Source organism: Mauremys mutica, chromosome 22 (assembly GCF_020497125.1).
Source record: "Mauremys mutica isolate MM-2020 ecotype Southern chromosome 22, ASM2049712v1, whole genome shotgun sequence".
In the NCBI taxonomy this organism is placed as follows: domain Eukaryota; kingdom Metazoa; phylum Chordata; order Testudines; family Geoemydidae; genus Mauremys; species Mauremys mutica.
The window spans coordinates 9,281,458-9,306,908 of record NC_059093.1 but is presented as its reverse complement, the minus strand read 5'-3'; the positions used below and the strand labels follow the sequence as shown (position 1 = coordinate 9,306,908).

Sequence of the window (25,451 nt, the reverse complement as noted above, 5' to 3'; positions counted from 1 at the left end):
GGGTATGGGAAATCTGCATGCTGGAGCCTACCTCTGATCCCCTTCAAAGTGACAGTCAAGCTATAGCTTCTTGCCTTTTGTGCTGAACACCACAGTGGCCATGCTGACAAAAGGCACAGCCAAGACCCCATGGGAATGGGCAGCAGTGTGCAGCTGGCATATTCCTGGTCCTTTCTCAACCGTTGACAATTGCCAGCAGCAGCATTTATATCCCACTGCCTTAGTCATTTGATAGCGTGGGAAGATGCTGACCCAGGCGGATGGAAAGTGACTTGTCTAGTCTCCTGTTTTCCCTTTATCTCTGAGCAATTGCTCCATCGCTTCTTAGACGCTGTTTCTCCACCTATCCCTCTTTAAAGTTCATGCATCATAGTTGCATCCATTCATGGATGCTAGGAATGGGTCAGAATTACGATGAGGCAGACGCGAACCTCTCTGCAACCTCCAATATCTTGTGGCTGGAGAAGTGCCATAAATTTGACCCTCCCTTGCTCTGCTGGTGACTCGAAAATAGAAACCATTGGAGCCCATTCAAGTTAGTCATCTTCCACATATAGCTCATTATTTGGAAGACCCTAGATTAAAAATATCCATTGTGTTCTGGGTGAGGCAATTATTCTCCTTGCCTTCCCCACAACGTTGCTGCCAGCCGCGTTGAGTCTTCCCTGGGGGCAAGGTGTGCCCTTTCCTATATAGCCCTGGAAGGCCGGTGCAGGATCTGAGGCAAGGCTGGCCAAAGGGTTCTCTACCAGTTTTGCTGAAAGTAAATCCCCTATGGGCTTTTGGGGGAGGTGGGAGAGGAAAGGGAGTGTTCCTTCAATGTCCCCACTCACTGGAATGTAGAGGAGATGGGAGCAACAGCCAGTTTATCCACCAGCCGCTGCAAGCTGTAGAATGGGACTGCAGGAGTGGAAGGAGCTACTGAAGCCCAAGTGGTGACTGCGTGTGGCTTGGGAATTGAGGATTTCTTCTCTATCCTCCTGGACCTTGTGCCAAATCTGGCTTGTTGAAGGAGGTCAGGAGTGGCTTTGGCCCTATAAGCGAGAGCAGAAATAGGCAGCCGTGTATTATCTAATGCAACAATTTGCAAGCACTACTGGTATGAGGCTGGGGAGGAGAGTACTTCTGCCTTTGCAAACAAGATAAACCTTTTCAGCCAAGCAGCTCAAGCACCTACCAAAGCCTCCAGCTTCAGCAGCCTCCCCTTGAGCTGGTCTGAGTCCACAGAACGACAATGGGCGGGTTTCTACAGTCCTGTCACTTTAAGTTCACATATGAGAGAGACCCACAGTGCTGAGTGTCTGGTTTTGTGGCTCCTGTGGGGAAGCTGCCTATAACTAGCTCTGCTGGGTTTCCCACTTCCCTTCCAGTCTCCAGACGCTGCTGCGGGCAGGGAGTTTCTGACTCTGAGTTGGCAGTGCAGTAATTCACAGAGACGAATGGGTGCTTAGGGAATAGCCTGCAGACAGCTCTCCTCCAGAAAGGACTTGGGACCAGTTATTCTTTTGGGGTGTGGCTTAGATTGGTTCCAAGTTGTTACAGCACAATTGCACTGTTAGAAGGAAAGGACCTAAGTCTTTAAATAAGGCAGGATGGGAAGCACTTTGTTATGGCAGTACTTATGGCCAGACCCTGAGCTGGTGTAAATCAGGGTAACTTCACTGAGGTCTGCACAGCTAGACCAATTCACAGCACATGAGGGATGTGGTCCTTATTTCCTATGTTTTCCTCCTCTGTGTGCTTCAGACATGCTGTGGTGTCGGTAACAGAACAGCCATTAGGTTACATTTATTGCAAACTCCAAGCTTTCTTCTACATTCCTTACTTTGGGGGGCACACCAGCAAAACATGTTAAAGCAAAACCAAAGGAGCCTGAGTCCGTTGTTTCTTCGGTTCTTGTTGTTGTATCTGAGCACCGCCACCGCCTAAATTTGAATGCATTCACCCCAAAACATGCCTGTGAGGTGGGGAAGTGCTATTATCTTCATTTTACAGATAAGGGAACTGAGACACACAAAGACTAAGTGGTTTGCCCAGGGTCACACGGGATGTCGGCGGAACAAGGCATTGAGCCTGGGTTTTTTGAATCCCGGGTGAGCATCCCCACTACTTCACCATCTCCTTTATGCTAGTGTAAAACTGGCAGTCACTCCCAAAGTCGCGGGCGTGACCTTGGTGTAAAACTCGTGTGGGAGCATCGGCCCTGCCCCAGTTCCAGGCCACCAGCTGGAGCTCAGCCCCCGTCGGCTTCAGGAGAGAGGGGGAGCGAGGACAGGGCTCCGGGGAAGAACGTAGGTAGGCCCACAGACTGGGTTAGGGGAGGCTTAGCCTCCCCTGACCTTCAATACCCACTGCCCGTGGACGTGCCACAATTTTACAGGGCTGTGGGGGGGAAGGGGTCCCCAACCATGGGGCATAGAGGTTCTCAGGAATTGCTGCCCTGGCAACTGAGAAGTGATCCCACTGTCATTCTGCAGCCTTTGGGCATGGAGAAGCGTCCATCCACGGAGCCTCCATTACACAGCCCAGCTGGCCTCCTCTAAGCACATCCTATTGCACTTTGTTAGGCAAACTAGCCAGGCCTGCTGTCCTTAGGCAGAAGAGGTGGCCTAGTGTTCTACAGAACTCTGCAGTGGATTCTATAGAAGATTGTGAGCTCTTTGGGGCAGGGGATCCACCTTTTTGTTCTGTGCTTGTACAGCACCTAGCACAGTGGGGTCCTGGTCTGTGACGAGGGCTCCGATGCACTACCACAATATAAATACATTAATTAATAAAATGCAAGTCCTGCAGAGCTGAATCAATCTCTTCCAGCTTTTGTCATTGACTATATTGGCAGAGTAAAGGAGGGGAGGAAAAGAGGGAATGGTCTTTCAGAGGAGACCTTCAAAAGTCAGGTTATGCCTGGACACTAAAGATCCTATTTTGTAGGACAATGGGCTTGCTTCCATGTCCTAGGTTAAAATTTGTCCTCTCCTGGTTGCTGTGTGGTGCAGCTGGCTATCTACCAGGATGCTGGCCAACACCCTGGCAATGGCTACTTTTCAATGATGGTGTGTACAAGGAATTTGTTGAAGGCGCTTCGGCATCCATTTGGGATGGTACAGTCTATCTGACCACGAAGTATGTTTATTGTGATCAGCAGGAAAATATTCACTGCCATTATCACTTTTATCCAACTCCAGGACTGCCCAGTATTCTCAGCGTGAACCCCAGTTCCATCGACATGCCACCTGTTTCAAACCCCTTGGAGCCTGAGCGCCTCTGAATGCCTGACGCATGGATCATAACTCAGCGAACTGAGTTGCCATTTTTTCCCAAGGGCGGATCTGTAGTATTGCAGTGAGTATTTCTATCTATGTTCACTTTCATTGGCAATGCTGAAACCCAGGGCCTGTGTGCCTGAAAAGATAGTCTGAATGCCTAGAGGCTTTCCAATTATTATGAAAATCCAGCCTGCTGTACATTGCATTAGGCTGCAGTTTGGGAGTTGAGCTTAACTTGTCCTAAGTTTGCTTTCTTCTAAATGGCATTTTATTACCTAATATGCACTGTGGGAATCTGTTACATAAAATCGGTCTGTTTCCGAGTAAGTAAGAATGTTTTTGATAAATGCTCATATTGCCTGCTTTGATTCATTATTTATATTCTTTAATGGTAATCAGGGAAAGGGGCATTTCCTTTCTTCCCTTTCCTGGAGACAAAGAACTGCTGGAATTGCCAAACGTTTGCTTCCCTTTTAGTTACTGTAATATAATAATAATATTTTTTTAATGTATGGTGCCCAGGCTCAAAACTCCTCCAGGAACCTTGAGGAAAAATGTAGATTTCAGAATAAAAAAGGCCAGCTTGCTATAGAATAGCATCAGTGTTCAAACACAGACGACAAACCCATTGCAGTCAGTAGTGGAAAAAAGATGGTCTTGTTAGGGCACTAGACTGTGTGGGACATTCCCACCACAGACACAGACTTTCTGATTAACCTTGGTCAAATCACCTCACTGCTCTGTGGCTTGGTTACGAGAGATGTTTCCTCCATTCATGGGGGTGTTGTGAAGATGACTTCATAACTACTTGGGAGGTATGGTGATATTAGAGGGACACCATGTAAATACCTGCACAGAGATCTAGAAAGGTTTGCCCCATCTGACTGAAATGTGGAAACCGTATGTCAGCAGCCCTTGTCTCATGAGGAGAACTTAGTAAAGTACGTATTAGAGCAACATGACAGACACCTGCAAAATATGAGCCCTTCTGTTTTGCAGCTGTATGTTGGTGCCCACCTGAGAGAATGTGGCCTTTGGGTTTGGGGGAATTCAGGTCCTGTGTGCAAGGTGTGGTAGTCATTTGCATTGATATGTTGGTTCAAAGCTGCAAAATGAAACTAGCCATTGGGCGTACACCTGTTTCTAACCGCACCGTATGTGACTAAAACTGAAAGGGGGAAAAACAAACGAAAAACCATCAGGAACCTTTCTGTTGTTTTGATTCTTGCATTTCAATCAACTTGGAGATTTCTTTGGTCAGTTTCTGTTTTTTGTTCCTAGTCAGTTTCTTGCTTCTGGCTCTCTTGTGCTAACACCCTGGCCAGCACTGGCTTGTTAACACTCCCACCCTATCCGCCTTTCCCCAGAAGACTTGTGTATCCATTGAAGTTTTAAATAAGGCATGCCTACATTTGGTTTGCAACTTCCTCCCCAAAATGGTTTGCAACTTCCTCCCCAAAATGTTGCAACTTCCCCCACCAAAAATGTAAAAGTTGGAGGCCAGATTGTGGCTTGGATTCTGCAGGTGCAATGCCCTGTTAGAGGGATAGTGGGCAGGAAGATGCTTTCCTTCTCTCCCCTCCCTCATCTTGTGTTGCCATGCAAGGGCTCGTCACAAAGGGCCAGTTTTTCAAACGTATTTAGGTGCCTAAAGATGCAGACAGGCATTGGTTTCAATGGGAGTTAAGTTCTTCTGAAAATCCCACTAGGCAGCTATCTGCCTAAATACCTTGGGAAATCTAACCCAACCCTGGGTCCTTATACTCAGGCATCACACACAATGGCACTAACCTCCCCAGAGAGATGGAATGTGCACTCTGTATCATTCCATTACAAAGGGAGCTGCAAGGAACACTATGGCTCATGCTCCTGGTATTGTCACTGAGAACTTCTTTATGGGACAGCACACTTGATAATTCCCCACCGCTCTTATTGCAAGGATGTGCCTTTACGGCTGCCTTCTACCTCTGGCCCTGTAATAGTTGGTGGTGACCCTTTGAATAACATTGCTGGAACACCCTGAGTAGTTATGCTGAGTTGCTGGTCCCATGAAGAGGAATAGAGCCTGCCTTTCCTTTCGTTCAGGTGAGTGTTTCTGTGGCTGTATGTTCCTTCCAACATCAGTGACAAAGAGAGACCTTGTTTACTCTACTATCATTTGCAGTAGATGAATCCCACTAACTGAATTCCACTCTCGCTGCCTGCAGCCAGAAACCAGCCTGAGCATTGCTTACCCATGAAACACCCAGGTCCCACACTCGTCTGCCTTCGTGATGTAATTCTCAGGCAACAGCCCAGAACAGCCGGTCGTTAGGGAAGTGCCATAAATCCACCCCTCGCTGGTGCTGGTTTGCTCCACAGGGGACATAAAAATGAAATCCCCTGGAACCAGCTCAAGCTCATCGTCATTCTGCGGGATGTAGGGATAGATCACTTGCAGTGTCTGGGGAGATGGAGGAGAAAGAGAAAGCATGTGAGAAGGGCATTAGAGAATCCTGGGGCATGCGAGAAGGCCGAAGGAATGAACTCGCATATGCCTCTCCCCTGCTGCCTACTACCTTCTCCCAACTAGATAATTAACCCTTCTTATACCAGTAAAAGAGAGAGCAAAGGAGAATATAGAAATAAATGATAGGCATTAAAGATGGAAAAGCCTTGTGAGATCACCCAGTCCCACATTGCAACTGCTGCAGTCTCAGCTTTCTGCATTGTATTACCTAGTCCTAGTGCCTTATCCAGTCTAGTTTTTAACAGGAGGTCAGATGATTACAATGGTCCCTTCAGGCCTTATAAATCTACAAAAAACAACTTTAGAATGTGCTGTCTGCCACATCCCATCGGAAAGTATTCAATCCTCATTGTTGTGAAGTTTTCAGTATTCGGTTTCCATTTGCCCCTTTCATCCCCTTGCTCATAGTCATGGTGCTCCTTGTGCCATCCTAAATAATCCCTCCCCTTCCTTGTTCTCCAATTCAGTAAAAAATTTAAGCATGTGCTTAACTTGAAGCATCCTGTTGACTTGGGCCTACTCAAGTGCTTAAAAGGAAACACGTGCTTTGGTCCACAGCTGAACTGGGGACGTGGTATTTACACACACAAGGATCCCAAGGATCTTCTTCTATGTGTTTACTTTCTGGTTAAAAAAGCATTTTTCTTCCCCACTTTTTAATGGCTTTGAAAGTGGGGCAATGACCCTTTGTCACTGGGCTAATACATTTGAACTCATGATATTCTGCTCTTTACGAGGACATTAAGAAAACAAAATTTAAAGGCGATGAGGAGTGTACTGCCTAGGTGATCTCATTTTACAATTATGTCTTAAGATGAATAGGCTCAGGTTTCAAAGTAGGCAGAGAAGTAGCGAGTAATTAGAATTCTACTTCTGTCTGTTGCACTGTGATGTGATGAAAATATATATCCCATTTTGTGTGTTCATGCTTGTTTGTGTATTAGATGTCCACACAGGTGCATGTATCGGGGTGTGAGTGTACAAATATAACCTGTAATGTTCAAGAGAGCCTGGATGGGATTTAAACGATTTTTGTTTTGTTTTGTTACATGTTTACAAAAGGGCAAAAAGCCCTGTAAAACTGAACCAAAAAATGTTCTTATGGGGGGAAAAACATTACTTTGAATGCGATTGTGCTGTTCCCTTCTGCTAGCTGGGAGCTAGAATGTATTGTCGGTCATGAGATAGAATGGCAAGTAACCTTCTTTGCTAACTGAAGAGGAGTCAAATGTTGATCAGTAACTTGCCTTGTAAATTCCCACAGCCATCCTCCACTTGAACACAAGGCTTGTTGTCTGACTTCTACACTAGCAACTTTCATCACAAAGCAAACATCTAATGAGCAACTCTGTCCTTTTTATGTACCTTGTTCTCCGTAAGGAAATGTGACTCCATTGATTCTAGTCTCCTGTTTCTGGCAGTGGCCAGCATCTTCAGAGGAAGATGGAAACTAGTCGCCGTCCCTTAATATACCAAAGCCAAAACTTCCATGCTTGGGATGCCTAAAGCTGCACACCTAATAAAAGTACCTAATGTTCAGAGTTGCTGAGCATTTGCTACTCCTACTGCAATCAGTACGAGTGCTGGGCATATACTTTGGTCTCTCCCTGTGGCACACAGTCATCTAGTTTTCTGTGGGTTGTGATACCAGGGCCGCCCAGAGGATTCCGGGGGCCCGGGGTCTTCGGCGGCGGGGGACCCTTCCGTTCCGGGACCCGCCACCGAATTCCCCCGAAGACCCGTGGCGGACCCCCCCACCACTGCCAAATTACCGCCGAAGCCGGACCCGCCGCCGAAGTGCAGCCCGGTCTTCGGCGGTAATTCGGCGGAGTGGGGCCCCCGCCGCGGGTCTTCAGGGCACTTCGGCGGCGGGTCCTGGAAGGGAAGGGCCCCCCGCCGCCGAATTACCGCCGAAGACCGAGCTGAACTTCGGCGGCGGGTCCCGCTCCGTCTTCGGCGGTAATTCGCCGGCGGGGGGTCCTTCCGCCCTGGAGCGGAAGGACCCCCCGCCGGCGAAGACCGGGAGCGGAAGAAGCTACTGCGCCCGGCCCCGCAAGAGTTTTCCAGGCCCCCCGGAGGGAATGAAGGACCCCGCTCCGGGGGCCCCGAAAAACTCTGGTGGGGGCCCCTGTGGGGCTTGGGGCCTGGGGCAAATTGCCCCTCTTGCCCCCCCCCCCCCCCCCCGGGCAGCCCTGTGTGATACTTTGGTCTAATTTCAGCTGTGGGAATTAGTGTGCAGGTGGTGGGTGGTGCTGGTGGCCTGTGATGTACAATAGGTCAGACTGGACAATTTGATGCTCCCTTCTGGCCTTAAATTCCGAGAATATATCTGGATTCTGGCTCTGCCACAGACGCCTTGGGGAACAGGCTGAATCTCTGTAAACACCTTGGGACAGGGCCTAGGATGTGCCTTTGTAGCCAAGCAGGGCCCTATCTCAGTTTGGAGCTTGAGATACAAATCAACAGCAGCCAACTGCAATTATATTTGATTGCTTTTTTTAAAACTATGATGAACTCCAAAAATTACCTCGTGGTTAGCAAATCTTATATCTCGAGAGAAGATCGCAGCGACCCAGTCGCATCCTAGCTTGACGTCGATGTTCTGTGCTAATTTCTCCAGCGTGGGCAAGTGGCTGGTTTGGAAGTGGTAGGCCAATGTCACGTGCAGCTGTTTCTTATGGGGTTCTACATGCACATCTGAAATGAGAAAGATGTGATCAACAGCAAGCGACGGTCACACCGCACAGCAGACTCTTGCTCCATTTTCAAAGGCATTCACCCCATTAGTGCAGGAGAATTGAGCAAAACCTTTCCGTTAGCAAAGCGAAGACAAATGGCAGTCTGGTCTCTGAAATCAAACCTATAGCGCTGCACACTGGTAATGCACCATTGATCTGAATCTGACCCTTAGGAATTAGATTAAAGGAGCATTTGGTACCAGGGAGGATGGGGTGCTTCATGAAATCTTGTATAACCCACTGCCTGTTGAGTCTGCGTTATGCTTCCCAGCCTGTGTGCCTGATGTACAGAGGTGAAAAATCTGCGACTGCCAGTAGCTCCAGGGTTTAGCAGTCCTTTGGCTCAAGCTACAGAGGCTCATGCTTTTAGCTGTGGAGGTCCCAGGTTCATACTTGACATACTTGCCAAACTTTTAAATCTCAATTTTGAGTTCAGAAAACTAATATTTTTGATTGGGAGGTAGGAATTCCTGACATTTTAAAACCGTTTGGGTTTGCAAGGCTGTTTTGATTGAAAAACATCATTTTCTAGCTAAAGGGCAGCCTTTCCCCCTACCTAAGGGGTTGACGATCTCTCCAAAAATAGGCTGGTCAGAGAGGGCTCCTGCATATGGTGCAGGTCTGATGCTCAAAGGTGATGGAGCACTCTCAAATTCCTATTTGGCTGCCTCTGACATGGGTGCTCAATACTTCTGAAAAACAGTCAGTGGTTTGTTTTTTTTCTTTTTAATTCCCTCACACTAGGTATTTTTCTTTCCTGGTCTCTCCACTCTGTATTTTCTATCTGTTCTGTCTTTCATCTTATGCATCCATTACATTCCCCCCCCCCCCCACCTGCTCTGCGCCTTTTTTCCTCTCACAGGTGGAGAACACAAACCTGGGGGAATGTTAGTTCACGTTGAAGTTGAAATATTCAGATTAATACAGCTTGACGTCCTGGTTCCACTGAAGTCAATAGGAATTTTGCCATAGACTTCAGTGAGGTCAGGGCTTCACCCACAGTGCTGAAGTATTTTAAAATGAGCTAAACAGAGTTTGAAGTGAGTCGAGGGGTACTCCCAGGATAAGAGGTGAAGCTACTGAGAGAACCTACATAATGAAGGGATTAAAAGAGGTGAACACACAGGTGAAGAAATGAGGAAATGCCAGAAACTGGGATTGAGCGACAGAGGATGGATCACTTGATGTTCATTCTCTCTGGGGCATCTGGCATTGGCAACTTTTGGCAGACAGGATACTAGGCTAGATGGACCTTTGGTCTGACCCAGTCTGGCCATTCTTATGTTTTATATAAATCATAATAAACAGAACTGTTCAAACTGGAATAAATGGTAAAAATAACTTATTTTTCCTGATTAAACCACATCTAAAAAATAGGGACAGACAAAACGGCAGACATTTGGAGACTTGGTTCCAAACCCAAAATATCAGGTGCTTGCCCAACCCATTTGAATCTCTCTTATTCAGCAAAAAAGGACACTTACAGGGGTGATCTCTGAAAAGGGCCTGGGACATCGAATGTGGGTACGCGACATAGCAGTGTGCTAGCAATGCACCCTTAAGAATTAGCTCAGAGGAATATTTGGTCTAAGAGGGAACAAATCTCATGGGAACAGGCTGCCTTGAGATTGTTGGTGCTTGTTCCTTTTTCTGATTGGACTAGAAGCAGTGAGGGCAGCCATTCGTGCTGTGTTAAAATGCTCAAAAAAAAGGCAGGTGTTTAATGCTTACAGCCATTTCCTCCGTCTCCTGAAAGTGAGTGTGTCTCTAGGTCACTTTCAGGTGAAACTCCTGGGGACTCAGGACAGCCTGCGTTCTACAAGGCAACTCGGAACAGCCTGCATTCTAGAAGGCCAAGTATATCTACTTTGTTGTTGTTGTTTTAACTACAGGGACGCCCAGAGGATTCAGGGGGCCTGGGGCAGGGCTGGGACTTTGGCAGCAATTCAGTGGCGGGTCCCTCTTGGAGGGAAGGACCCACTGTCGAATTGCTGCCGAAGAATGAAGCGGCAGCGGCAGAGCAGCCTAAGTGCCGCCGATCACGGCTTTTTTTTTTTCTTTCTGCCGCTTGCGGCGCTTGTACTCACCGGGTGGTGCTCCAAGGCTTCGGCAGCACTTCAGCGGCGGGCCCTTCGCTCGCTCCAAGTCTTCCGCTGCACTGAAAGACCCGCCGCCGAAGACCCGGAGCGAGTGAAGGGCCCGTGACTGAAGTGCCGCCAAAACCCTGGAGTGGCTCGTGGGGCCCCGGGGCAAATTGCCCCACTTGCCCCCCCCCCCCGGGCGGCCCAGTTTAACTATAGCACCTAAATGGCAGCTGTTCTGATTTCTGGATGGGGCTTGCAGCTCTGCTACCTGCCACTACGGAGTGCTGGACCAGCAGCAACATACTCCTGAGAGTGAGAAGTTCTAATCCCTCCCCCGACCCCATATGTACGGAACTGCTGTTCTGATATATTTTAACCCAGGTGATGTAAGCCTATGAAAATCTAGGAGCATCTTTTGCTGTGTCTAGTTTATGCTGGGTGCAGCAGGGGTGGAGAGGGCGGGATGGTAGGGTGCTGGTTACAGCTCTCTGATGCTCTGCTTCAACCTTGTGGCTGTTCCCTCAGGGGCTATATAGCTGCCGGGGATCGCCAGAGCACATTGAGCTATGGCCACTCCCACTCCATCCCCCTGACATACTCCCTGTACCAGGGCAAGGAGGCACAGGAGTCAGTTTTGCTGGTTCTGTGCCTGCTGGCCACTCCCATATACCATGGGACACTCCAGCAGAGGATTAGGGCAGGTTTCCTCTGCCTTTGCATTAGCTAAGTGATGGTAAGCAGGCCAGAGAATCTGGTCCCCAACACGGTGTGGTGAATTTCCTCTGGATGTACAAAGACTGACAGGGGTTTCCCTTTGGTTGTTGAGGTATTTTACACATCTTCACATAGAGCTGGGCTTGCTTCCGGGAAGCGGAAATGCTGTAAGAAAACTAAATGCACTTTCTGTCCTTGATGGGGAAAAAGCTTGTGCCAGCGCATCTTGAGGTAGTGAGCTGTGCAGGAAATTCTAGCCTCATAGACAAAATGTCTGTTTGAAAGGTTAAAGAACTGTCAAATGTCAACTTCCCTTCCAGGAGATAACACTTTAGAGCAAATGTGATGTGCTCTTTGAACTGAAAACAATAGGTTCTGTGAGGAGGCACTGAAACCCCAGAACACGTGGTGGGGTATTCCTCTCTTGTCTTCCTACCCCTGGAGCCTCGCTTAAAAATCCAACATCACTTCCCTGAGCTTGAAAGCCCTATTTCTGAATGGCATCAAAACTTTTGCATCTGAAATGCTCTCTGGGGCACCTAAGAACATAGGAATCACTAAAGCAAAGCAGAACAATGGGCCATCTAGTGTCCTATCTCAGACAGTGACCAAGGCTGAATACTTCAAAGAAGGCAAAATTCCCACCTTCCCAGACCATGCACCAAACCGGGCAATACAATTGCATGGAGGGTGCCAGTAGGGTAGATAACACAGACACTAACTAGGCTCCTGATTCAGCAAGGCAGTTGGGCGCCTGACTAACTTTAAGCAAGAGTAGTCTTACTGATGTCACTGGGCTAATTACCGTCCTGTATTGGGGATGGTATTCCTTACATCTCTCCTCTCAGAGTCAAGAATAGAATTCAGGAGTCCTTACTCCCAACTCATGCTCTAGCAACTAGATGTCACTGCTTTTCTATGAACAGCATTAAAAAAAAGCATCTTTCTCAGTGTGCCTCCTGTTAGCCTAGTGTTTTGTCATTGGCTAGTCACTATAAAATGTCAGGCCTACCAAAGATGATGGTTAGTGTGCTGCCATGAAAACGATGCCTTTTGAAACAGCCATTACGGGATAAGTGATAGGCTAAATAAAGCATATATCCTAGTCTCTGGCATCTTGGATTACGCTACAGTTATTCACTGGAAAAAATCAGCTATTTGTTTTAATGATCACTTACTTAAAAGGGCATCCTTTATGATCATGAATGAAAGAAATATCTTGACAGAAGGGGAATGCAATTGTAAGAAGAGCATGTTTTGGGGAGGGTACATTTAGTGTGAGGACCAGTCTTGGGAATCAAATGAATTTATTTAGTGTCAGATCCTCAGCTGGTGACTTGGGTGGAGTTTTACCAGTTTACACCAGCTGAGTCTCTGGCTCTTTCTATTTACCACAGAAGGGATACTGTGCAGGGAGTGACACTAAAAGTGCCTCAACCCTGATTTGGAAAAGACTACTTCTGGGGGAAAACAGTCCAGTCTCTCTTCTCCACCCAGTCTAGGCTGCTAACAAGGAGGCCAGTTGTGGGGTGGGCATCTCTCCCTTAAGGATTGGACTCTGATTCCCCAACAGCCCATCTGAAGTTTCTATCAGGACCTTCTGGCAAGACTTTGGTAGCACAGTGGGTGCATTTTACCATGACATACCAGGAATATTAGGCACTAGTCAAGCTACAACACTTGGAGCCCCTATAGCTGCCTTTGACATTTCTTTCCTGTGTACTCACCCAGTTTAGAAGCAGCTTCTGTAGCAAAGTCTGCCGCAAACTTCTTGAGGACCTCAGCGCTGTCCTCCTTGACGAAAAGCCCAATGAAGTTCGAAGACGTGTAGAGTTCTAAAGGCAGGGGAGCAGGGAATTTACATTTCCATTGCATCACTGTGGCCTGCAGGGCTTCATTGAGCGCATCAATCTTGCTGTCTTCGCACTGCCAATGGAAGCAGAACAAATGTTCCTTAGGGGGTCAGGAATTTGTTCACTGGGACCGTATATACTCTTGGAGTGTACTCAGAGAAGAAAGGAAGGGTTCAGGGTGATGGACCTGAACGGTTTTACACCTTGGACTTTCATCAAAGTAGAAGAATGTAAAGAACTAGCATATACCTCAAACAAAATGAAAGAAACAAGAGCTGGGTGAATACAACAAAAACTCTTCCATGGATTTGCATTCAAATGTTTCAGCTAACCAACTTCAGAGATAGTCACTCTCCTGTTGCATTTGTTGCATGACATAGTTGTTGGGGTTCCCCTGAGACCTCTTCCATTTGGTTCCCCAAGAACTCAGCTCATCTCTCATCTTGTCACTCAGGCTCCTTTATTTGGCATACAGCAAAGCTATGTTGAGTTGATTAGACTAAAAAATAGGAGGTGGGTGTAGGTGTACCAAACACCCAACATTACAGGGAAAACCTCTTCCTTTACATATGTTTACCACTACATTGCATTTACTATACAGTACATTACACGTTTTGGGATTGGCTTGGTCACTTTATATGAACCAATCCCAGGACTGCATGCACTGTCCATACACAGCTTATTCTTTACCTCAGCTTAGGTTCCAGGCTTATCTTATCCATTGTTACCTTGTCCACTGTAAATGGTTCCCTGGGTGTTCCCCTTTACTTTAGCTAGTACAGACATTCTGTTTCCAGATTGCTGATCCATTTACCTCCCTAATCTTGTCTCCCAAGAAATAAAGCCTCATCCATATCTAATTACTCAGGTCAAGCCAGGCCTGCACCAGTGATTATCATGTTTCCAACATGCCCATCAACTTAGTAGCCTTCCAAAGTTAGCGACCCTCTAGGAGGAAGAACTAATCCCCTATCTCTTTCTTATGATTCCTAGAAGAGAGATGTCAGGTGTCTTGCTCTTCGATTTTATTTTTCAGAAGTTTTACCATGGCCATTCTTATCTAGTCAAATACAATGGCAAAGAAAACACAGCAGGAGTACAGCTTTAACATTAACACAGTATGAAATATTCATAGATAAATACTCCTGAGTGTTTATAAGATAAATAATTCCCTAACATTCCCTGCACCCTTCCCCAAAAAAAGAAGCACCAGAAGCCCAATCTAGCTGGAGTCTCTCTGTAAAGCTCTGAAGAGCTCCATTCATAGTTGGCGCTTGTGCCTCTATAGGTTAGTGTTGAGGTGTTTTTTAGGTTAGCTCAGTCAGCCAGTCAAAGAACGTGTGGGTGGGGCAGGGGATAGCAGATTTCCCTTTCCGTCAAATGACTCTTTTAGCCACCAAGTGCTGCAGCAATCCATTTCCTGGCATTACTCAAACAAGGTGGATCTCCTAGAATGCTCAAAACACAGAGGCTTGAGATGGGGGAAACCTCTACCCTGGTCGCCTTAAAGCACCAAACACTTTCTTCCAAAACATGGCCATATTTTGACATTCAAAGACTATCCAAGACAGGTTTGCATTGAAACTGTCACAACTCCAATATTTGCTATGTGGGGCAAGTCCAGCTTTAAGCAATCACCCAGGTGTCCAACAATATCTCTTTAGAATTTTGTTCTGAACGAAATGCAAAAACAGAACTGGATGTTCTGCACATACGATGCCAGATATTGTCCCACCTGTCAGAGCAAAGGGAAATGTTTAGCATCTTCTCCCTTTTTTCTTGCATGGTACAGTCAGTAGGATAAATCAAGGAGTTCGCCATTTGTATGTGTTACCCACAAAATGTTTTTGGCTAACATTTTTTAAAGTCCACTTCATGTGGATTGTTTGTTGTCTGCCAACAATTCTCCAGCTCCTTTATAATTCTGAGTCAATGCTTATTGTAGAAAGGACCTTGTTCTATTGGGTAGCTGGTGTTTATCATGAAGATACGAAGCAGGCTAAAGATGTCTGTTCAGTAATCTCTTTTATGGTTAATATGTCCATGGTTAGCCAGGAGGATTTGAGTTTTGAGCTATTAGCACATTTAAATAGGGGTTATTCCACATTGGTACCGAAGGAGAGCTGGGGAGATTAGAAGTGGTTATGGTTTTGATTTTCTTTGGGGAAAGGCCAGCCAAGCAAAGAATAAGATTGTGATATGGCTGCCCTAAGAATCAAACACTGGACTCCTGGAGGAGCATCTGTGTATATTTTACCTAGTGATGCTGTGGTGATGAGAATGTTAGCGATGCATGTGACAATCGTGAAGACCATACTGGCGCCGGTCTGTGACTGATACTGATTTAGTACAAGGGACTCATGAATTCTTTTCTGAGCTCTGCCATTCATTTATTGTGTGACCATGGGAAAGTCACGTCACCCCTCTGTGGTTGTTTCCCCAGCTGTAAAATGTGTAGAGTGACACTTCTCTGCTTCAACAGGGGGAACTGCGAAGCTTAATTATGCTTAAAAAGATCTCTGGATAAAACACCGTATAGAAGTGCAGTGCATCATTGGCTTCCGGCAGGACACCATCTCCTAGAACCCTAATGAAAAATGAGCAAACATATTTTTCAGAGGATTTCAGTGGCCCAGTCTCCAGTGATATTATTCTGTTAAGACAGTGGTGACTTGGAATGGACTTGTTTAACAACCATTTTGCCTCCCAGCCTGGTATGCGTCAAGCGAACCCAGTAATAATATTCCGTGAATTCCCTCGAGCACAAAGCATTTTACGATGACTGGAGAAATATGTAACCCAACCTGCCTGAACCTGGTAATGGTTGCTGCCAAACAAGATGCCCAGGACAATTGAATAAGAAGCACTGGCTCACCATGAAGAACTGGCAAAGAGTAATGTGTGGGAAGATGTTGTGAGCCTTGTTCTTCCCACAGATCTGCTTCGACTGCTGCCAGAAATCAGAGAGCTTCTGAGCCAAGGGACCGGTGGGGCGCAGATAGAGAACATATTCCCGAGGCAGGGGGTCATCAAGGAATGGGTCCCCCACATGAGAGAACAACCTGAGAGAGAGGAGGGAAGAGGTGGCTATTTAAGAACAGCAGAAACCTTGAGTAAGAGATTAAATAAAAAGACCCATATTTTTGTAGCAGAAAGAACCCAAATTTGAGTTCTTCCCCACTCCCCATATGTTACTAGCCTGGGGGCCACTGATCTCCCAGGGACCAGGCATGGAAAGGTACAATTCTGCTGTCTATATGTCCAGTATGGCCCAGTTATTATTACTAAGTAGGGAGGAAGTCTGTTCTTTCAGTTAAGACCCTGGACTGGGACTCAGTAGACCTGGGTTCACTCTTTGGTTCTGCCATAGGCTCTTTGGGTGACCTTGTGTCAAAAGTGCTTCATAATTAAAGGGACCTGATTTCCAGAAGGTAGAAGTTGCAGTACTCTCTGAAAATCATAGCCTTTAACTTGTTCTCAGTGTGGATACTCAAAACCGAGGCATCCAAAAACCTTTGTTACCTTTGAAAATTAAGAGCTCAAACTTCCTCCGTTTCACAACTGTGAAGTGGGGGCGATAAAACTTCCTTTCGCTCACCTAAGTTGACCTTGCCTATTGAGATGGTCAACATTTTGGGGCGCGAACCATCTCTGACCATGTGTCTTACGGTGCCTAGCACAATGATCTTGCTAGTGTCCCCTAGGTACTGCCGTGGTATCAACAAACAATAACGTGGAGCTTCCATAAATAACATTACATGTTACAATCTGTAAAATATGGTAAATAAATCTTATCCCCTTTTAAAAATTATTTATTACTTCATACCAACCAGTCACATGCTGCTTGGACACTTCTTCCACCAGTGGATGCCAGTGCTTTTTGTCTGAGGAGGGGAGGAAAAGAATATTCCATTGTTAGTATTAACTGGTAGACAGAAAGTAGATAGTAACATCTGCTGCTTGAACTGGACTCTGCAGCCATCAGAAACCCTGGTAACTGTGGTTCTGGATTTGCAGACAGAGGTAATAACTAAGGGCTGGAGTCTGATGTCCTAACTCACATTGAATAATGCATTCCTCTATGAATGCTCCAATTTAACTCAATGAGCCTATTTGTGGAGTAAAGCATGGGTAGATTAAGGCAATCCAGGGCCATAGACACCCGCCCTGAACTGATGCCCCACCCACTGCACCATGCCCCTGTTCAAGGCGGTAGTGGCAAGGGCCATCCAAACATGGGCAGTCTGCTCAGCTGATGCAGGTCCAGCCAACGCTTCCAGGCTGAAGTTTTGCTCCTTCCTACCCACTACTTCCTCTTGTCAGGTGAGCTGGATTCCTACAAGAGAGAACTCCGCTCCTCTGAGCAGTGGCACCATTGCTCGGCTTGAGTGAGACTCTGGCCTTAGCTAACCTGAGCAGTGCAGTTAATGTCAGCTGTGGCACCGAGAGCAGTGGAGCAGCTTTCTCTGCAAGGCAGCAAGGTTAGAGCATCGGCAGAAATGTGCCCTGCTGAGACCATCTAAAGCCAGTCACAGTGCTGAATGCCAGATCTTCCAATTTTATCATCAGCTTTGTGATATTTAATGTCGTACTTGATGCCCTGGCTTCTGGAGACGCGTGATTATGTGAGAATCTCAGTTTTCATTTTAAGAAACCCATTTCTAGTGCTCATGGTTGCACAGAAAAGTTTGAAAAAGTGACCCGAGCACACCCCAAAGGCTTAAAAACTAGGAGTCAAACAAAAAGAACTCCAAACTTTTAAAAAAAAAAAAAAACCCTCATCATTGTTTTTAACCAATCTTGTGACTTTCTAGGATCTGACCCATGATTTTGGAAGGTGAAGGGTTGGCAACATAACATTCACATATTGCCTCATTGCAAGCATACCCTGCTTAGACGGTATATTCTCTCTTCAGGCTTTCATTGTGAAAGGGCTGCAGTATTTTATTTACAAACACAGGGAATATGGTTACTCGCTGCTCACAAAAATGTCTTCCTGCTCTCTGCTCAACCTCTTAGCTGCCCCATGGCACTTTACATGTCATATCAGCACCATTTGTAAGCAGGACTTATCTAAATGTGAACATACATGGAATCTGGATCTATTCTAAATGCACCTTATTACAGACTCAATAAAATTAAATGTTGCTTGATCAGTTTACACAAGACAGCGTGCAGTGTCTGTTTTCTTTCTCTTTCACTTGGTGTGCTTCATGATAGATAAGCCCCTTGGTTTCAGATCTAGTGCTAACAAGATTTGAAAATGACCTACTTATTGGCCTTTTGATCAGCATGAAAATCAAAGTGGATGGATATGAAAATACAGCCATCTCATTCATCTTAAAAAGGAGCAGAGAAAAGCAACCAACCACCACCAGGGGGCACAAAGCAAATATTTTCAGCCTGGAATAACCTACGGAAAAACTGCTAAATGTGTGTAGCCCCTGTTAAATTGATCACGTTCCTGTCCTGATTTTTCCCTTTTAAGTATATAAATATTCCCTGTTATTCTAACAAAGAATAAATAAAAATGTACCAAAGTGTTCTGTTGTTGAACAGTGAGGAAAATACAGGAGGAAATCAACACACTGCAATTTAATGTTGGGTAGCACCTGTTTATCCAAAAAATGTTTCCCCAGATATTGATATAATGCACTGAAAAGCAGCTATACCTGGGGTGGTCAATTAGTCTACAGAATTCATTGCTACAGTACGTTGATGAGATCAAGAACTCATTAGGATTCAAAAAAGGATTAGCTGTTTATATGGATATAATTGTGTATATTAAAACAAGAACAACAACTTTGGAAAGGATAGAAACCTTATGCTTCAGGGCATAATATGACCTCTCATAATTGGTGGTCAGAAGGAAACTTCCCTGGGGAGTAGGTTATCCCATAACTCCTACTGCAGGGTGTCTTTCTCTGAAGTAACTGGTTCCACCCCACTGTTGGAGACAGGATACTAGACCTAGATACGCCATTCGTCTAATCCAGTCTGGCATGTGTTGCACAGCACACTGCCTGCTTTACAACATCATGGGGAAGGAGAAAGTTTGATGCAGGGCACTGGGACAAAACCACGGCTCTTACGAAAAGTGCCGTGTGCAGCAGAGACTGCCTCAATTTCTAAGGACGCCTCCAAAATGCCATATCATGGGACCCTATGTAACTGTCTTATCAGGAGAAAGGGGACTTGAGCGGATCCCACTGAGACATGAACCCCAGTGGTTCCAGCAGAGTCTCTACATACTTGAAATTCAGGGCTTTGAAACCTTGAACAATCAATCATATATATACAGTGGCATCTTTCCCAGGATCAAGCAGCAGAAGCATTCAGCTACATGTTCAGCTTCTGTGAAGGTAACAGTTCTGCTTGCTGCCCTCACTTCTTCAACAGGTCCAGGAACACGGGGCTGGGACCAACACAGGAAGTGGCTGGTTTATTTGCCAGCTGTTAAACTGGTCTAACGAGCTGCCTTTGTACTCTTCTATGGAGAGTATAATCTGTCTCAGAACTCTACGCCGTAAAATTTTGCCTCATGACAGGAAAAGCACTATTCAGCTGCTAGCTGATACCCTCAGACTTGTTAAATATTACCGATATGTTATGGCTTATTGTAAAGTGAAGACTTCCTGACATCTTTAAGCTGACCGCTGACAGTGCATGTAGGCTGAGCTGATAGAATCAATAAAAATATCCGGCATGATTATCTTCTGAGAGAATGTACAGTTGGGTTGGAGGACATACTGGTTTGAAATGAGTGCAAAGGGCCTGGAGTCAGCACTTCTGGGTTCACGGCTCTGGGAGGGAATTAGTCTAGTGTTTAGAGCAGGGAAATGGAGTCTGTTCTCTCCAGCATTGTACTCTTAGTTCTGCCAATGGCTCCCTGTGAAGATTTGCTATGCCTCAGTTTCCCTATCTATCCTTAGTTAAAGTTTTTGAAAGCACTCTGATACCTCTGCAGGAATAGCGCTGCACAAGTGCCAAGTCTTCCTAATACACTAGCATGGACATGCAGGAATCAAAGAGACTCAAACCACCCTGTCGGCTACATTCCATCTATTCAGTTGCTTCTCCCCACAAATACATGCCTCATTTTGAGAAATTAAGAGGAAGGCAAAAGATACTGACGCAGAAAGGGCAGTGTTGCAAATGTGTGATTATGAAAACACTTCCTACTCAATGTTTGTGCTGCCCTTATCTGCCAGCATTCCATTGCAATCAGTGGAACACTGGGACATTCCCAGCTCATGCCTCCTATTAGGACATAACGTTGCATAGCGTCATCATGTCCTTGGTGTATTCTGCCTAGATGCACTTTGTCTAGCGTAGCTGTAAATGACTCAGTGAAGCTTCCATTGCTTTCTTTGGAAGACTATTCCACAGTTCTCTAAGCCCTGGGGATGCAGAGCCTGGGGGGTGCCAGTCCTCAGCTGGTGTAAACGGCTATATTCCCATTAACTTCAATGGCGCTTTGCGCATTTATACCAACTAAATTTCTGGCCCTAGAGTTTCCTTAGCTCTGTTTCTTCCAATCACTTCCAGTCAAACTGCCTCAGACCAACCAAACTCCTCTTCCCTCTCTCCTTGCTTGTTTACATTAGTGGTTCTCAACTAGGAGTACAAGTACCCCTGGGGGGACACAGATGTCTTCAGGGGTACATCAACTCATCTAGATATTGGTCTAGTTTTACAACAGGCTACATTAAAAGCTCTAGCGAAGTCAGTACAGGCTAAAATTTCATGCAGACCTTGACTTGTTTCTACTGCTCTCTATACTTGATCTTAGCCAAAAGGCCTATACACTGAAATGTAAGTACAATATTTATATTCCAATTGATTTATTTTATAATTCTATGGTATGAATGAGCAGGTCAGCCATTGTACAATAACAGTGTGCTGTGACACTTTTTTGTATTTTTATGTTTGATTTTGTAAGCAAGTCGTTTTTAAGTGAGGTGAAACTTGAGGTACGCAAGACATATCAGACTCCTGAGAAGGGTACAGTTGTCTGAAAAGGTTAAGAATCACTGGTTTACACCCTTTAAAATGCTGTTGAAACTTCACTCTCCACACCATAGACCTGGTGCATCTAAGGCATTTAAGTTCTGTTGTACCCACAGCAGCAAATCTCCATTTACATTAAAAATTTACTTCCTGCAAAGCCCCACTTGCTTTGAAATGAGAAATTTCTCCAGTGCACAGTGCGGGCTGACAGGCTGGCTCACACCTCTGATCTACTCTCTCCAGACCCCAGAGCAGAGAGTTCCAGGCATCATGCATTGTGTAGCAGGACATAGGGTGCTGCCACCCACCCCTCTTGCCTCATTCTCTTCATGAACCTATGAATGTTTTCTTGGAACGAGTGGTACAATAAAGCTCTGTTAGAACAGACATCAGCTCTCTCTCTGCTGCCTTTTGTACTCAAGGGACCCAGAAGGACGTTAGAAAAATGTTAGTCTGGGCTAAACGCACCCTTGTTGACGAGCAACTTCAGAAGGTAAATGCCTTTTCCCCCTCCCACGCCTCCAGTTCTGTCAGGGAGCATCCCCCCGCCCCCACTTTCACCCCCGCAGCCCAGTTTAATTTTCAATACAAGGAAGGAAATACCGCGTAAGGTAAATTTTTGTCATGGCATTTGAGACAGAGAAACTGTTTCTTTTCATGCTGTTTAGTGCAAGGGAAAGGTAACTGTGATTCAGACTGATGCTCTCTATGTCACCACAAAACAGGGACAGTAAAGAATTCCCCCCAAATGCCCTGTTCATTAGCCATCCACTCAGACATGGAAGGGACATTCCTCAGGGTGCTTCGTCTCCGCAGCCCCGTTAGCACTCAGGCCGCCATCTTCAAAGCTGGGTGCTGACAGTTAGGTATGTACGTTTATATGCAGTCACCTGATTTTTACATCTGCTGACCACCAGCAGCAGGAGCCGGTGGACTGTATTCATCCCCTCTGAAAATCACTGAAATCCATAGTCAAGTCACCTCATTAGGGGTTGAAATTTGTTGTCTGATGTGGAGGCCGGTTTCAAGTGGGTGGTTTTGTGAAATGGCTACTTCAGGAGAGGACCTAGACTGAGCCCACCTCAATTCTGACAGGTCACCAAGCAGCCATCAGATGATAATTTCAGGTCGTTACTAACTGGAGCTGGACTCAGCCTGGAGATCTGCAGGTGAAAAGGCTTCAGAGAGCATTACCAATCCTTTGAGCCTTGTGGCTTTTAACAGACTTAACTCCAGGAGTCACTTCATCCACCACCACACGCAGCCACCTCTGAGGTGAGATAGGAGCACGTGCTTAATAAGGACACAGTACAACTGTTCGGAGCAGGACGCGAGGAGGATACTGCATCCAAATGAAATTACAGAGGGGACTGAGAGTGGGAAAGCTGGAATTTGTTAACCTCTAACGTCTCGCCTGAGAGTGCCATAAGATCTTCAACCATCATAAATCTCTGGACTCTCCAATCATCTGCGCTCCCATTAAAACCTTGCTAAGGCAGCGATTTGGTATCAAATCAAAAGGAAGAGCACTCCCTTCTAAATCACCAGGAAAACAGCACCCAAATGTTCCTAGGAAATCTCCCAGCCAAACTCTCCACCCTGAGCTTGTGAGATGTTGCAGGGCCACAGCATAAATGGTATTGCTGCACAGGGACAGCTGAATAACACCTTCGCAGTTAATAATAAACAGCACAGAATACCCATTTCAGCCCACAGCTGTTTAGTGGAAAAGCAGAGAGCCCTGTGTACTACGCAACTTAACTCATTACTGTAAAAGGATTTTGGCTTCCTGTAATTTTCATGGTGGAGAAAACAGTAACTGGGGCAGGGGATGTCAGTTCAGCTTGGAGATACTTGTCAATAAATAAAAAGCATAATGGCCAAAACCCATTTACTTCAAGGGAAATGACTTTAAGGGAATGATGCATTAACCATAAAGAGAAACTTCAGTCTCAGTAACAGCATATTGAAATCTTTTCTCCTCTCGCTAATTGCTCTGCTTTCTTACTGGAGCCCCGTTTAAAAGAGAGCATGCATTTGCTATCAATAGGGCGGTGGCTTGTGGGGTAACGAATTAGGAGCTAACATGTACTTGTGGAAATGGCCTTTTCATCTTCAGAATGAAACTGCACAATGGAAAAGGAAAAAGGAGAAACTGCTATTTTTGGAACAGCAATGTGTCTTTCTCCATGGAGAACAAATTCTGCCTGCTTTGCATTTTATAGAACAATAAAAGCGACTGTATTTCCTGAGCCAGAAAAGGACAAATATCCAAAACTGGGGGTGGGGACGGGATGTTCAAATCCAGAGGAAAGACAGTGTTGTGGTTAAGGCACTAAACTGGGGTGCAGATCTGTGCTCAATTTCTTGCTCTGCCACAGATGCCCTTTTGTGACATTGGCATAGCCACTTTAATCTCTGTGTCTCAGTTCCCCATCTGTGAAATGGGGATAATAATCATCCCTATCTCCCACCTTTTGTCTGTCTTGTCTATTTAGGGGTCAGTCCTGCAAGGTGCCGACCCTGCTCCAGCAAAGGACTTAAACACATGCTCAAACCTATTGACTTCATTATCATTTCTCAGTTCACTTATTTAAATAAACACCCGTCTCCTCCACTCCACTCTAGCCCTTCAGGTACTGCAGAGCAGTGAAGACTTCCTGTCTTAACCTCTCCTCTTGAACACCGCCCCCCACTCCCCATTAAAATACACAGAGCTCAGGAAGATGAAGGGCTGAGTAAACTCCAGTGGGATTTGAACCTACAGTTCCAGAGAGTTTATTGCTTATCCAAAATTGATGTTTAGGATATAATTAAACTGTCCCCACTGGAAGCTATATAGAGCTTCATGAATTTCCCCCTATCCACTCTTCTTCTAAAATTGCGAGACGAGGGTCACATTTTGCCCTCGGTGATACAGCGAGCTGCATGTTTGTCAAAAAGAGCTTGGTCCACCGTGTGTGCCTGTGGACACAAGCACAAATATGCTACCAATATTCTCTACTTCTGAGCCAGCTACAATGAAGCCATCAGCCCACGCAGGCACTGAGGGATTTGTGAATGAGCATAAGCATCAGTATGGGGGGGAAAAACTAAATCTCCTGTTTTATGATGGTGCCTCATGCCTGTACAAACTTCTTATCTGTGAACAAAGCTCCTCAGGGGGAAGAATTCATCATTTTAAGCAGCCCCTAAATCTCTGGTTTATAAAATATTTAGCTGCGTAAATAAGGATTTGTTGGAAACTGCATTAAACATGATGGGAAAATCGGTCTCTTTTCAACATTAGATTTGGTTTGAAGCTGCCTGACATGGCAGGGTAAGAATTATGGAGTCATAATTTATGCCAAATGGGACTATGAAGTGGAGTGTTTTTGTTGTGATTATAAAATATTTTTATTTTTGCTTTTAAATATATATCTATATTTAAAGTTTAACTTTCCAGCCTGCTGTGGTTTATGGTCAAAGAATAGAAAATACAATGCTGCTGGCTCAGGGGACTTATAACAGGATACAGACCTTTTCAAGATTAAGCTCAGCAGTAGAACGGATTGGAACGTGCTTGTAAACTGTATGCTGTGTCCTCCCTAGTGGTTTCTCCACCTAAAGCCATAACCACCTACTACTGCTGACAGCTAATAGCAGGATTCCTTTACTTTAAGTGGCAGAGGTCTTAGCTTTGGTGCAGAAGTCCCTGGGTTCAAACCTGGTGATGACCAGTGAGTAAAGGAGAATCATTGTGTATCCTTTGCAAACAATTAATTTGCTGGATTTGGGCCTTTTTTTCTGTTTTCAAATTGTCCTTCAAGGTTTTTTTGTTTGTTTGTTTGTTTTTTAATTAATATTCATTGCGCAGAATTGTTCACCAAATAGTTTTTACTAGCAAAGGTGGGAAAATGGACACATTTGTCTGACTAAATGGTGCATTCAGTAAATAGTTGCACATTCAAGAGCAAGTTTGAAAGTGAAATATCTGTCCCTGATTCTTTCAGGCAGTCTAATTTCTTGATTATTTGATGGCGGAAAATGCTAAAATTCCTGAATAATTTTTCAAACACCTCCTAGTTTTTCCCCAGACATATATGGGCATGATGGGTTTTTGCAAACAGTTTGAAGAGATTGATCCTTTGACTATTCAATATTCAGAATTCGCTGTGTGTGATTGGTCACCTAAATCACATGATATTGTTTCTGTTGCCTGTTTGGATGATCTAACCACTGTAAATAGGCTGAGTGCACACAGAAATCACTAAGGATTCAGTTCCTATTCGGTGCCA

At 45.4% G+C, this 25,451-nt stretch overlaps 1 protein-coding gene across 2 annotated transcripts in view; it reads right to left on the bottom strand.

Annotated features, from left to right (window-relative positions):
* UBASH3B (ubiquitin associated and SH3 domain containing B) overlaps window positions 1-25,451 on the bottom strand; it is a 110,933-nt gene that overhangs the window by 27,328 nt on the left and 58,154 nt on the right. For both annotated transcript variants that reach the window (XM_044997263.1, XM_044997262.1), the window contains 5 exons: window positions 16,995-17,048; window positions 16,040-16,226; window positions 13,039-13,237; window positions 8,303-8,472; window positions 5,501-5,709 (listed from right to left, as the gene is read on the bottom strand). In XM_044997263.1, coding sequence (XP_044853198.1) covers window positions 5,501-5,709; window positions 8,303-8,472; window positions 13,039-13,237; window positions 16,040-16,226; window positions 16,995-17,048 — 819 coding nt within the window. The remainder of the gene's footprint in view (window positions 1-5,500; window positions 5,710-8,302; window positions 8,473-13,038; window positions 13,238-16,039; window positions 16,227-16,994; window positions 17,049-25,451) is intronic.